The 15,011-nt window shown below is 35.9% G+C and overlaps 2 protein-coding genes and 1 long non-coding RNA gene across 4 annotated transcripts in view; all 3 read left to right on the forward strand.

Annotated features, from left to right (window-relative positions):
* The window catches only part of LOC106162473 (uncharacterized), a 138,026-nt gene extending 135,133 nt beyond the window's left edge, over positions 1 to 2,893 (forward strand). The window contains exons 4-7 of one of the 2 annotated variants that reach the window (XR_015334644.1): positions 243 to 437; positions 1,326 to 1,435; positions 1,750 to 1,823; positions 2,014 to 2,893. The gene's annotated coding sequence lies outside the window, so the exon portion shown is untranslated. The remainder of the gene's footprint in view (positions 1 to 242; positions 438 to 1,325; positions 1,436 to 1,749; positions 1,824 to 2,013) is intronic. The other variant, XR_015334643.1, reaches the window with a different exon arrangement.
* A 5,159-nt stretch (positions 2,894 to 8,052) lies between these two features.
* The window catches only part of LOC106152117 (uncharacterized), a 130,333-nt gene continuing 123,374 nt past the window's right edge, over positions 8,053 to 15,011 (forward strand). Inside the window, exons 1-2 of the mRNA XM_087013696.1 lie at positions 8,053 to 8,511; positions 9,036 to 9,223. Coding sequence (XP_086869822.1) covers positions 8,194 to 8,511; positions 9,036 to 9,223 — 506 coding nt within the window. The 5' untranslated portion in view covers positions 8,053 to 8,193. The remainder of the gene's footprint in view (positions 8,512 to 9,035; positions 9,224 to 15,011) is intronic.
* LOC147761799 (uncharacterized) lies at positions 9,981 to 10,756 on the forward strand. Its single transcript, XR_015334617.1, has 2 exons — positions 9,981 to 10,112; positions 10,460 to 10,756. It is a non-coding gene; the product is annotated as an uncharacterized LOC147761799 (long non-coding RNA).

A 15,011-nucleotide genomic window follows, 5' to 3' on the forward strand; every position in this document is an offset into this window, starting at 1 on the left:
TGATGTCCACCCTTCCTCAGACACGCTGCCGCAGAACACACATGCCCATTTCATTTCACTTGACCATCCCACTGGCACCTTGTTGATATCTCTGTCAGCCGTACCTCACCCCCAAGCTCAGGTGGCACTGACACTTTGTTGCAACTGGCTGCAGTGCCAAATACTGTATCCAGCACAAAAAAAAAACAGACTTCTTCATGACGGAAACTAGTGGTTGACTGGACTGTTTTATTTTTTTCCAGCACCTTTCTGTATGACATGGTGGCTTCTAGGCAGCAGCTGGTTACATGGACATGGCTTTTAATAATAAGGAGCAGACAGTTAAAGACAACCTAGAACATCCTTAGCCTTCATCTCATCCAGATATACAACACATAAGATGTGGCAAATTGTAAGACAAGTGGGATTGAAACAGCCAGAGATGGGAAGGCAATATGGTAAGCAGTATTACTACAGTAATATGTCTAACAATTTGTAAGGTTACTCAATTAGAACCAATAAATTATATTCTAAAACATTTGTTTCTTGACTCCAATATTTGAAACAAATGATAATCTCCTGCACATGTTACTGTAATATTTTTTTTTTTATTTTGACAGTATTGCCTGCAAGACATTATACACATGAAGTATGTGATACTGTTTTCAAGCTGGAGAATTGATTATATTTTCTACATGTCAGCTCTTTGTTTGTTGTTATGCTTTCAGTGGGAAGGATGAATTTCTTAAGAGAGATTGATTGGTACATTGTCTTTTTTCCTTATATGCTTATGTAATAAATAAAAAAAAATTGTCATGTTATGATTTAAAACTATTGCATCAAATATAACTTGGTGCCTCTGGCATGATTGTTAACCTGCTTGTTGAAAGAAGATAAACTTTGTATTTGTATTAGGTACATCTTCATTTTAAGCTGGAAATCTCTGTAAAGTTCCATCCTAATGAAAAATACTATAAACAGCTGTGACAAGGGGTTGTGGATCAAAATAAGAAAAATGATATGTCTACCCTTAACTTATTTTCAGTATTTCATATGTTTATTTCATATATTTATTTCAAAATATGTACAGAGTAAAATGAAATGAATTAAAATTAAATGTACATTTGTGTAAAATCAATCATGTTACTGTGATATAATACTAGCATCTTTCATAAATATACAAACATTAGCTATTACTATACTAGATCTACACTGAAATCCTTTTGTACATGGAGCGCAAACTTTATTTTTCGCTTGCAATTGGCTACTTGGCTGAAATTTGTGTTTAGAAAAATAGGTGTATGTTATAAAATAGTATTTGTGTTTTGTTTTTTTTATTTTTCCAGGACTTTGGCCTACTTTAAGGAGCTCCATGCCCAACATGGTTTGATTGTCTTTTAAGCAGAGGAGAAAGTTACATATGGAGATTTCTTGAGATTTCCAAGAGAGGCTACAGGTAATAATTAGTTTTTTATTTCGAAAAAAAAACCTTGTTTCATTATAATTTAAAAATCTTTTGTTTCAAATTGTCAGTAAATAATTGATTAGAGTTGTTTGTGTGGAACATTAACAGTGTCTTGGTTTCCCTCTAAGGACCCATTTCAAAATGAAACTACTGTTCTACAGGAATAGATCCAATTCTGTAGGGACTCTCGCTGAATGCAATCAGATAAACGCCTCCTCCTGGCATTAATTAAAATTTAAAAAAAGCTGGTGATTACATATATAAGGATGTGGAAACATTATTCTAGTGTTTTAATATGATTGCAGAGTCCCTGTGGAGTTGGATCAAGCTACATAGAATGATAGTTCTAGTGGGAATGTGCTCTAAATCATAATAGTGGGTAAGTCTACTAAAGTTTGCATTTGGTTTTGGGAAAATTACCAACTGCTGCTTCTTTATTGTAGAAATGTTTGTAGAGGTTTGACTATTGTAATTAAGAGCTACTTTTTTTGAGAACAAATTTTTTATGTATTACATTCATATTTATGCTGACAAGTATTCTAATGGGGCCGTACAATATCTCTTTTCAGCTGGCAGAAGAAAGGGATAAGAGTTATCAAATGTTTTGAATTTCATCACTGGACTGATGGACATTCAGTTTCTAGGATTTCAACACCAACCAAAAGCTGCATTCTCTTTTACTGCGGACTCTTTTTCACATGCGCACAGAAACTACTGGTATTGTGTGCACATGCATTGAACTTATGATTGCCCTTGAAAGAAACATCACAAGAACAACTATTTGATTTGTGGGACTTAGCTTTTCTGTCATCACACATATGTTATAGAAATGTCACACACTGAGTGTGTTGTTAGTGTAGTTTATCTGTTAGAAATGGATTGAGATTATAATCATGTTTTTATTCACTGAGATGAACCTTCAGTTGTTGTGTGTGTGAGAGAGAGAGAAAGAGAGAGAGAGTGGTAAATTAAGAAATTTCAAATGGAAACAGTGAAGGTTTTGAAAGCCAGCTTGGCATATATATATATATATATACACACACACACACACACACACTGTGCATGATTTCAGTCTGTAAACACTGACAAGTTGAGAAGTTTTTGTTAGATATTTTTTGAAATATGCCTGATTATATACCGAGGTACATAAACAGTATCTTTTAAAAGAACTTATAATACTCAGTAAAAAGAAAAAATATAGCAAAAATTATGTATGAGATTTAGTTTTTCACTATGTTCACCTGGATGATATTAGTAGAATGAGACTGTTCTTAATACCGCATTGCATTGACAACAGGCAATCTAAGGGTGTCTTAAGTGTGTTCCATATTTGATCTGCAGCTAAGTTCTGAAAATGGAACTAAGGTCCTCTTCCATTATTCCATGCACCATTATTCAGGCGAAATGCCTGCTTTGAATTCAAAGATCTGAGTTTGTATATGATGTGAAGTGAAAATTTAAATACCAAATAAATATTCTAGATTGTTCAATGATGTGTTATTTGTTCCTTTTATGGATTACATTTTTATTATAAATAAAAACATTTTATTCAGAAAACTCACTCATGTCTAATGAAATGCAGATAAAGAAATGATTGCTTTCAGAAAAATTGATAAGTTGGTAGTATTTGTTTGTTTGAAAAATAACATTTAAAAGCATATATGCATCTGATTTAAGGTTGCCTCTAAGTTTTGTTTAAGCACATAAGTGAGCTTTTTTTAATCTTATGATTAAAAGTCAATCCTTACAGTTTTTGTTTTTCATTCTGTCCCTTTTCTTATATTCAGAGTAAAATATTAAATACATGTATAAATGCCTCAAATCGATAATTTAATTAAGAGCCGCACATCTTTCCCGGGATGGGGGAGGGGGGTGTCTTAGGGGGAATCGTCCAAAACAGTCGGTATAAACCAAACTATATTATGTTTTACTTTGAATTAACTGAGTGTCCCTGTTGGGTAAAAAGTAAGATTCATTTCAAAATTGAATTCTTTTGTCAATATTGTTCCAATGTTGTTTTATTCAGAGTTGTTTATAAAGTTACATAAAATCACAAAATGGACATACTCCTTGCCTTTAATAACAAAAATCTTCTTTAAACGAGGCTTCCGTACGAACAGAGGGTGGGCTATAACATACTGTAAATTACACGTACTTGTTTTGGTGAGAGGTGTTCAGTTTGGACCAAGGTCAATGAAAGAAGCTTATGCCACAGTGCTGCTATTTCCACAATCAGTCCTCATATTTAACGCTGACAACGGCAGCATTCTGTTGTAAGTACAGTGCAGACGAAGTTTTATAGCTCATTACCATTGAAAATATCGGTCTACACGCTTCCTCTTGTTCCAACGTATAATCACCAATCTTCTATATTCTTTCCAGCCCCAGGAGGAGGCGCGTTAATCTGTCCATATTAGTTTATCTGTAATTCCATAGTCTATTAAATTTATGGCATTCAAAGAAAGTTACATCGATATACGTAGACCAATATTTACAATGGCAATGAGCCCATAATTTCATTGGCCATGGGGACATTATTAGTTTCCGAACAATACCGTCTCTTAAAAGTCAACAATTCTGAGTTTAGTTTGTAATCAGTAATTTTTACAGAGGAAAAGTATCTGCAAAATATAAAGCAAGAGCCCCAAGGATCAACCGAAGGATCCAAGTTTTAAATATAAATAAATCTGCGTTAGATTCACCGTGTCATTGCAAAGTCTCGCTCGGTACTCCAAGCACTATCGGTATCGGCTTTATCAAACGTTTTCCGGGTCAGTTCGAAAATTCAGAAAATGAAAAATTTACAATATAGTTTTTCGATATATTTTTAAGTCAGTTGTTGTATTAACAAAGGTCGTGAAACCACATACTGCTTTCCTGTTATTTTAAGAATAAAAAATTTATCTAATCTACGTGAAACCGACAGAAACAATAGATAATCTGAGGCTCGTGCTAGGAAACGCCTAATCCGTTTATGAGGCCTGGATAAATAGGTTGCATATCTAAAAGAGGAAGGGAAAACTGGGATTTGAATGATTATTTTTATTGCTTGTCATAGCTGTTTATCTTAAATATTTCATTAAAGATACATACAAAGTCAATTTTTTGTCACAAAAACCAACCAAATGCCAGCATATAGTTTCAAGTAGTATAACTAAGAGAATTACCAAAAGGCATTGTTTAATTTTACCCGAAAGTGATGTTTGAACAGATTTTTCTGCTGGCATTCTAAGCTGTATGTCAATGGGTCAGGAAAGTAGGTCACGGAAGTAGGTTAAATTTACAACCATAAATTTAAAGAAAGGAGCAGTCTAAAGGTATTTTATGGCTGATCGAGTGATCTATTCAGTTTATCCCTTGGCATGTCAAATTTATTTGAGTCATATGAGAACCTAGTAGAAGTGGTTTACATGTGTTACTGGGAATCCACGCTCCACCGATGCTCGGTTCGTATGTACCTTTAAGTGAAATCGACACGTGGTTCCGAGTAAAGACATACATCCGAATAAATTTGCAGTAGAGTAAACAGTTTGTTTCAAAGAGTCAGCTACTTCAAATTAAAACCTGAAACTTGAGTGAAGTACTGAAGCAGCTGGTGGTTTACTGCAGTCTCCTAGCCATTGTCAACAATATTGCGGAGGCTGCTGTTTGCAGTCAGAGGACCCATCTCAAGCTGTTCTTCAGCCAACACTTCCTGTCATGACGAAATGGTGAAGATGTTTAGGCAGAAAGACAAGTCTTAGTATCGCAAGTTTTTTGGAATGTTTGCGGAAAACATAGATCTAGCTTCTACCATAACAAACAGAGTTGCTGACTTTTGGTTATTTTGATTAAAGGGATAATAACTCTTCGTTTCGGCCAAAAAATGAATTTTCCTGGAGTAAACAACAATTTTCCCATACTTACCAATGGTTAATAAATCCATTTTCACATTCAAAGTTAGTCCCTGTTTTTTTTCTAAAAAGTTTGGTTTTTTGTTAAAATCTCTTAAGAGATTTTAACAGAGAATAGCCATAAATGGAGGTCACGTGGTCTAAAGACAAGCTCAGATATCAGAATAATAGCTATAACTGCCTTTTTTGTGGTAAAACAGAATATATTATATTTCTATGAGTTATTCACAATGTTTTTATTGTGAAATGTAGATTTCATACGAAGAGTTATTATCCCTTTAATATTATTTACAATTTGAAATTAAATACAATATTAAATTGAACGAAGAGACGAGTAGAAAAATCAGGAATTTTTCTTTCTTTATATTTACCTGAGCAATATGTAAAATTGGGGAGGTGACCATATGAGTTGGAAACTCATTCACGTAGTAGTCAGAGAGCCAACTAATTTCACATAAACGAAAGTAAAATTATAGTAGATAAATAATCAAATGAATAGATAAATAAATAAATGTAGTAGTGAATAACAGATTAATATGATACAAAATAACTAAATGATTTTAAATAAAATTTCATGATATAGCAAAATAAGTTAAATAAAATTGTTAGGAGCTTTCACAGCCACCAAAATTGCAGGAAGACAAAATATCGAGGATATTCGTACCAATGACTTAAAAGGCCAGTCATGCTGCTTATTTTTGGTCCACGTCGCTGAAATGATATAGATAAAAATAGTTCATTCACAGGCCCGTAGCCAGCAATTTCAAAAGGGGGGTTCTTTTTATGAAAAAGTGGACCTTTTTCCATAAAAACTTCATGAACCTAGATCAAATTTTACCCAGAGTGGACCTTTTCCCACCAAAAGGGGCTGTTCTTTTGAACCCTCCGAACCCCCCCCCCCCCCACCCTCCCCTGGCTACGGGCCGGAATTACATCTGAATAGACAGTTCAATGTGAGCCACATTGAGGGGTAATGCAACTGACCACCGAAGAGCTTTACGAAGTAAAAAGTAATTCATCAAAAAATGCATTAAACAAAAATATGCTACAGTGGGTTGGAGCTATCCTGGAGATTTCATCGAAAAAAATTAAATGTACGCACAATCACATCTCATAATTTAGTGTCGCCTACGAGATTAATCTGTCAATCAGATCCCTGAAGACATACTCCGTGTCTGTGTAAATGATGGTGCCTTGGAGGATTTTTCTTCTGGTTTCTGCTCTAGAAGGCACCTCAATCCAAAGTAGGTGTGTAAATTAATTAGAAAAAAATTATCACAGACTGCTCTCGATCACTTCATACTATTCTTATATTAGAAAAATTCGATCGGCCTCTTTTTAATTTTGCGTGAATTTAGTTCCAGAAGAAATCTTTTAAATCTATTCCTATATCTTGATTTCTCAAACAAATTACTTGATGTGTAACTGTATTTCATGCCTAAAAAGGCCAAATGCGACGCAACAATAATTGCTGATATATTTACTCAAAAGAAAAATCGCCGTATTAGCTTGCACGCAGCTTATTTCGAATAGCTTTTGCGTTACTTGGTAACACCCACACGGGTCAATGACGTCATAATACGTTTTGCCTTTTTCAGGAGATATGCTTCATAAATATCTATGAGAACCCATTCCCATAGATTTAGATCGATCCATCTAGATTGACCTAACACCCCGGGGGTTCACGCTAAATTGAGCGTGCACGGTAGTTAATTACCCCTTACAGCTTTTAGTAGGCGGGACAGACATTTAAGCCGGTTAAGCTGACAGTAATCTAGTGAGACTCCCCACAGGGATAGATCGATCTAAAATCTGTTGGAATGGGGTCTATGAAACGTGTTCTGGTATGACCAAAACGAAAGCGGTAAACACTGATAATGGTTGATACGATAACCCAGCAGGACTGTGATGGAGAGCAAGGAACCGACCCAAATGAGTAAGTCCCCGCTAGTAGATCTGGAAAGGTCGCACATAAATCGTTATTGAATAAAGGATTCTGCTTAAAACATCTTTCGCCATTTTGAACTTGAATATTGATACATCTGTAGTACCGGTAAAGTGAAAAAGTGCTACTGGTATATGATTTTTTTTTATTTTTGTTCTATTTACGAGAGTAATTACTATCAAGTGTGCATATACGAGATATGCAGATGTAAGATTGGCTTAGCTCATTTTCTTTTATTCTACATTTGAATATCAACCGGTAAGCCATCCATCATCAATTTTGTGGAAGAAATCAAACGGGGTAGCCATTTTCACACGACACTACATTATTTACAGTTGTAGAAAATAAAGCAAAGACAAAAATACCAGAATAATGATACAATAAATAAAACATAACTCAAAATATATTATAAACGACTTTACAACCGAGAGTTAAACGTGCCGATCTTCGCCCAAATCAACCGAGATAAACACAAATAACAACTGGGTGTATATTTTCACCTCGGCACGAAACTCGGATAACACTTCTTTTGAAAACGCAAAAAAAAAAAAAAAAAAAAAAAACACAGGATTATCATCTTAAATAACCAAACATGGTTTAGTGTTAAGCAAATAAAAGCAACGTTATGTGTCACATAAGCTCTTTGTTAAGTAGGAGACAAGCTCTAATAATCATTAACAGTGGGGAATGTCGTTTTTTACATGCATGAACGTCACTAGAATGTGTTTATTTGAGATAAGACCGTTAGTATCCGGGTGCCGCTAACCCTCTATAACGAAAATTATAGACGCTGCTATTTAACAAGCTAACGTTGCTTGGGGCCTCAGATAGATTTCTGCAACATCAAGGAACTACTACTTTGGTAACGTGCTCCCAAACACTGGTTTTTCTCGGTTCGCGACAGCAGAAAAATGAATCCTCGTGTTTTCTGTGTTTTGATTATGGTCTACATTTTGAGCGCCGTCATTCACGGGGAGACGCACTCTTCAGAATATATTTCGCAGATGCAACTCTTGTATCGCACCAACTTACAAATAGAATATGTAGAGAGGGGAATGAGACATCATTGCCCGGCACTGATAGTAGAGCTGGGTTCTCTGGGAGTGCCACTAAGCCTCCTCAGGAAAAGAAGAACAGCAATGGACCTGGACCAAGTCAGACTGAATGTAGAATTGGCCAAGCACGTGCTGTCCACGCTTAAACTGAAGTACCTGTCCCCGGCGTGTCAGGTAAACAAAAACATCTGGAAACTCAGCGATATATATAATATCATCAGTCTGTGTCTTTCGTTTCCAGTTTCAGAGATATTTGGCAGTCGAACTTTCCGTTTACACGTAGACATGTGTTAATATTATTTATGATCAACGCAGCTACATTGTAACATTCTTCTAAAAAATAATTAAAATTAGAATACTGAAAGAAGAGGTTCGACTGTTGGGTCACGTTTTACGTTGATAGATCATATTGTCACAACATAATGTAGTTCGATTAAGGTTAAGTGCCCTGGTAGACAAAATCAGATTAAAAAACTTTATTCATGTATAAAACTGGCGAAATGAGCATTATTTTTTTATTAAGTTTCTTCTACCGGTACATACATTTGGAAGAAACTGATAAGTACATTTCCCTATGTCACTTTGACATGAATGGTTTCCTCAATATCGCTCTCGTGTCATCCAAATTACTATGCATGCTTTTAATCTCTTAAAATTGAACAAAACTTTAAAATGTTTGCATGTTGCTGATTTTTCAGAATTCAAGTTGTTCGAATTCAATTTGTCAAAACGGGGGTTCATGCATAAGAGGTCCAGGATACAACGTTTCATGCGCATGCCCGACAGGATATACTGGCAAGAAGTGTGAGATTAGGGCAGCCTCCGTGACGTGTACAGCAACCTGGTTATCAGCTTGTAAAGGGACGTACGGAACTGGACGCTGTTCGTGAGTTCAAGATCTCTCTCTCTCATTCTCTCTCTCTCTCGTGCACACGCACTCATACAAACACAAATTCACATTCGCACACCACTAATTTTTATATCAAAATTCTTGCTTCTTTCCAGATTGGAAACCCCTATGTATGCACTGTTTATGTTGAAAATCTCCCACAAAAGTGTTTGCTTGGCAAACAATTGAATGTTTGTTTTTTAACTGATTCTGTGATAAGGCGCAACCCAATTACTTGTTGATAAACATACCCATGTGTTAGGAGTCACCACTAACTGATATATGTGTGTCACCGCCAGCAACTTCTCCCAGATAACTGGATGACTTGAATGTTAAGGTTGATCAATCCTGGGAAAGGGGGGGTATGTTGACACAAATGAACCGTCTTTTTTTCTTTTCTTTTCTTTTTTTTCCACTGAAACTGATATTTTTGCAGATTGAAGAACAAGGCAGCAAAGTCTCCATACAATGCCTTTTCACCCCTAAAATTTCGATATTTTTTATTATTGATTGATTTTTGATCCGGATCACCACCAAAAACTAATCATCTGTTCCTTGGCCCACTTCAGCCAGTTCCTGAAAATTTCATCAAAAACGGTCCATAACTTTTGAGTTATGTTGATGACAGACAGACAAACAGGGGTGAAAACATAACCTCCTTGGTGGAGGTAATAAAACGGTCAGTATAACATTTTGGGGTAACAAATAAATCTCCACTTATTTATTTATTTATTTATATTGTCCTTTGTTGGCAGGACTCCAGATTGTGCCGAGCTGCCATTCACGATGGCCGCATACCAGCAGTGGGTGGAGTGGCCACAGTGATAGGTCTAGGACCGTTACAGTCCTTCAGAGGAACAACACAGAACGGGGTGACGACATCCAGGTAGGAACCTATCATCAGTACAATTATGCTAGTGCTGCTTGTTTATACTGTACGTGCATTTTTTACTTTACGTGGGGGTGCATGTTTTGAGTTTTTGATCAATTAGAAGCGTTTATGTATGGGAGTTTTTGGAAGAGGTTCGTTAGTGTTGCGATGTGGTGTGATTAAGGTACAATTAGAATATATTTTCAGTATTATTTAATCCAGTATTTGTATGACGCATTTTATGAAATGTGGTAGACAAAATAAAGAGTTAGTCATTGCGTTGTTAATAAATAGGAATCAAAAAAGATATATTTGTCTGTTTTTTAATGTTTTAATTTTAAATGGATTGCTTTCTTTTTCAGCTACGGTAGCTATGGAACTTCCTTCCGTTTCGTCTAAATAACAAGAAAGCATCAGACAATGAGACTTGTAATACCCAAGAATCTCCTTTAATAGTCTGCATTATTCCATGTTTGATGACGTGACGTCAGTTCTAGGCGATCGATTATGACGTCACAATGAATTATCCCTGCATTACTACCGCCATTAGCACTAACGGACTGCACATGCCACGCTTGTCTCAGCTTTGATTCTCTCTCAGTTTTCAATTCTCATGTTTTGTTATCATATTCAGAATAAATGCATGCAGCTTGTAAAAAGGAGTATGTTTTTTATGGCTTTGGCAAAGTCAGATATGATGTTTTATTCAACACTTTTTATTTCAACTTCTTATTATTATCAAATTTGCAAGCCGAAGGTTCGATAAATACATTCTTTGCATCATACATGTAGTTGAATAAAATCACTAGTGAATAAGAACAGAGGAATATTAAAAGACATGTTGACAAGTTTAAAATAAAATAACTAAAATGCAAGGTTAAAAATGAGATAAAAGTCTATCAGTCAATTTTGGAACTTGTATATCGCACTGGTTAAAAAGTCACTTATTGATCGTTTTGTTTTAATTTTAGATCTTTTGAATGTCTCCGGTTCCCTTAATGAATATTTGACATTTTGTTTTGGTTGTAAAAGATAATGCAGTCTTTGATTCGATTCACTTGATATCCTAATAAACAATTTTTTGCATTCATTAACTACACGTATGTTCACAAGCAGCGTCATATTCAAGATGAGGATAATTTTAAGAGCTCTTTCTTCAGATTTTTCTACTAGGGCAGTCAATTCATTTGTTAACCCAAAGTGCCAGACAGGAGAAGCATATTCTAAAACTGGTCTTATGACCGAATGTAATAAATCATCAGTTTTGAGGCCTGCACGCTTCAGGTGTTGTAGAAAATAAATCAAGATGGTTATTATTTATTACAAAACATTTTACATGAGATGTACAGCAGACTTTCATGCAGGTATTTTACTATTTATTCATAAAAGAAAATGACCTCAGTTATAGATTAGCTAAGTGATCATCATCGCGAATAATACAATGTAGCATTAACATTGTATCAAACGACTCCCTTCCCACCACGAACATTGTACCTGTAATTTTATCCCTGCGTTAGCTTATGCACCAATCTTTTTTTTTTCTTTTCTTTTTACTTCAGTACCAAATTCATATTAAAACGATGATGCTAACCATCTTGTAAAATATTAATTATCTCCAGTACTTATCTAAGTTGTGTAAAAGAGAAACCATGTTGGACGTATTCATACATTGCATAGTTTCCTGGTCAATTGCCCCTGGCCAAATGTAAGAACTGTAAGTGACGGATTTAGAGGGGGTCAGGGGAGTCATGACCCCCACCCCTCTTCGGTTTCTGAAAATTTTATCGCCAATATTCCCCTCTTGAAATTAGAATTTTGACCAGCTAAATCATAATTTTAAATCGTAGGCCTACTAAAGGTCACTGTTTGCTCTCCAAAACACCATTTTTAGTCGAGTCCGTTGAGCAGACCCCAAACCCCACACCAAGAGGGCGATGGTCTGCTTCGCGTCCGAGTCCTGTCGTTCCGGACCCCCCCCCCCCCCCCGCCCCTTCTAATAATCCTGGATCTGCCCCTTCATCTCACCCCAGCAGCTGAAGTCTTGTACATGTACAGCAAATGTTATTCCTGTCTTCCTCCAATATGGCAAGATACAGGCAATTATCTAACGGTTATAGGTGGAAGTTATTAACCTGAAGAGGCGGAATATAAGCAATGTCAGAATATCGATACAATTGAATTGTTCAGTCAGAACCGTGCAGAGGGTCTGGTCTCGGTATAGAAACACTGGATCAAGAGACAAATTGCCTCTGATGGGTCGTCCAAGAAAAAATACTGGCCGTGAAGACCGACGATTGATTTTGATGTCCAGGTTGTCAAAGTTCGACACTGCTTGTCAGTTGACAACACAGTGGAACAATTTCACACATAAGAATGTGTCTGTGAAAATTGCTAGGCGTCGGTTACATGCTCAGAGAGTGTACAGCAGGGTAGCAAGACTGAAACCTCTTATATCGTTACAAAACAGGCAACGTAGAGCAAACTGGGGTCAACAGGATCTGGAACTGGACAGTTCATGACAATTGGTCCTATATATTTTTCTGATGAGTGTCGCTTTGGTCTGACCTCTGATGACAGGCGGGTACTATGCTGGCAAACTGCTGGTAAAGCATTTGAACCACATGCACTGAATTTTCGAACCCGGAGCAGCATATTCATCATGGTGTGGGACTGCATCAGCATCCATGGCTTGGGCGAATTGATAGTGGTTAATGGAAACATGAATCACTAGAAATATATCGATGTTTTGGAGTCAGGCTTGCTACCATCTATTACTAACATGTTTGGTGACAGGAATTATCCATTTGTTCACCAGGATGACAATGCTCCTTGTCACAGGCCCAGAGCAGTTGATGATTGGTTTGACCAACAGGACATTCGCAGGGTGATGTGGCCTGCCCAGAGTCCGGATGCAAACATAATAGAAAATGTGTGGAATGATATGTCAAAACTTTTGACAAATGCCCGTCTAACCAGCAGAGAAACTCTGTTATATTCAGTGTTTCATGCTTGGGCCAGCATAAGCCCTGAACGCATCAGACAATTATATGAAACCTTGCTTCGTAGACTGGCACCTATTATTAGGTCACGTGGCTATGTCACTAAGTACTAATTTTGGACTTGAAACTGCATATTTTGGTAGAATGTATATTTTGTTCTCATTTTGTGATTTTTTATGAAATTTGATGTTAATAAAATGATACCAGGAGCATATCATTCCACAGTCATTTATCTCCCCCATAGTATTGGCTCAGTAGGGGTGACACTTCTTTTGTCCAGTGTGTGTAGTTGTACTAATTATTTTGAAATGACCCATGCGCTACCTCCAGAAATGCCATATTTCTTTACTTGAATCTGTTTTTAAATTGGTTTCTTTTGCTAAATTCTTCTTTTCACAAAATAGTTTGTAATCTAGAGTGTTGTATTAGACACGCTAAAGGGGCCAGAAAGAGAACTAGTTTTGGAAACATGTTGTATATTTTCTCTTGAACTATTTTGCAAGTTAATTGCCATTCTTACTTCAGATTTTAGCGCTCTCTTTCGGCGTACGCACTGTTTCACAGCGAGAGAAATCATAGTGCGCGATGATTGACGTTTGTTTATATAACCTGTCAATCAAGCTGTTATTACTTGACAGCAACTATCAAAACTAACTGAATTTGATTGGCACCTTGTCAATCAAAGGATATTGAATTTTTACATGTTCGGAGAGAAGAGTGTAGTAATTGTGTTAAACGTTTGTTTAAAAAAACTTTCATTCATAGTCGTGTGCGCTTGACCGCTTCCATCAAAGTTGAATTAGCCTGTTCGAATTTGATCGATATAATACCTGTCTATAACAATACATGTCGTAACATTCTGGAGGTAGGGGGCATTTTATTTTCTGTTTTTGCAGCGCGTTAAAAAACGTCGAGTTCTTTTATTTCAACCAAGAGACAACATGAAATTTAACAACGTGAAAGAGTTCCGGGTTCTTTCACAGGCGTTTTTAATTGTACTAAAAGTCAGTTGTCATTCTCTTTCTGGATATGATGTAACATGAATAACGTTGATGTCGATGTTTGTTGCTCCATAATCCCTTCTTTGGTGCTCGTTCGAAATCGGAACTTCGTATACGAACTGAACATATTACTTTAATCATACTCATATTCTTTTACACCCAATGAATATTTTTAGATCATTTTTTAAAAACGAATGGTAGTAAAAGTAAAACCTTGTCATTTTTTATGAGCTACGGAGAGAAAAAATGCCGAGATAATGATGTTAGTGGCCAGGTAAAATTAAGAACTACCGGTTTTGTTCGTTCCTTATAAAGGGCCGGGGCAATAAGTAGCCCGTCGCTGTATATATTGAAAGGAGCGTGCGTGAAAACTGTTGTTTTAAAATAAACTTCACAATTAAAACTGCCAAATTAAAATTGAAAACAAGTTTATGCATAGCGTTAACAATCTTTCGAGCTTTAATCTGCGATATATTGTTAGTACTTCATAAGTATAAAAACTCCGGATTTCTATAACGTGTGAAAATTAATAAACTAATAGTGGAATAAGTCGGGCTGGTTTGATCAAAGAATTGAAATTTTTGGTTGAATTTATTGAAGTTGTTCGTTCAATATTTTATACTGTACGCTATTTCATCAGATTGGTAAAAACTTATCTTTTCTTTATACATAAAATGGTTGCTACGCCCTAAAAGATTTAATATTTCATCGAATATTTACTTGAAACATACTTTTTTATCTAATTAATTTTGTTCTATTTTTAAGTAAAAACAAAATTAATTCAGCATCAACAACAGCGTCTTTGTTTTGCCTCATCTAGCACATTCTATGATTTTTTTTTTGTCCGAAGACGCATATTATAATGTAATAGTGACATTCCTCTCTTTTAGTACGTAAACAAAAAAAAACTGCAC

This window comes from Lingula anatina, chromosome 5 (assembly GCF_051362555.1).
Source record: "Lingula anatina isolate TDL-2025a chromosome 5, LinAna3.0, whole genome shotgun sequence".
NCBI lineage: Eukaryota > Metazoa > Brachiopoda > Lingulata > Lingulida > Lingulidae > Lingula > Lingula anatina.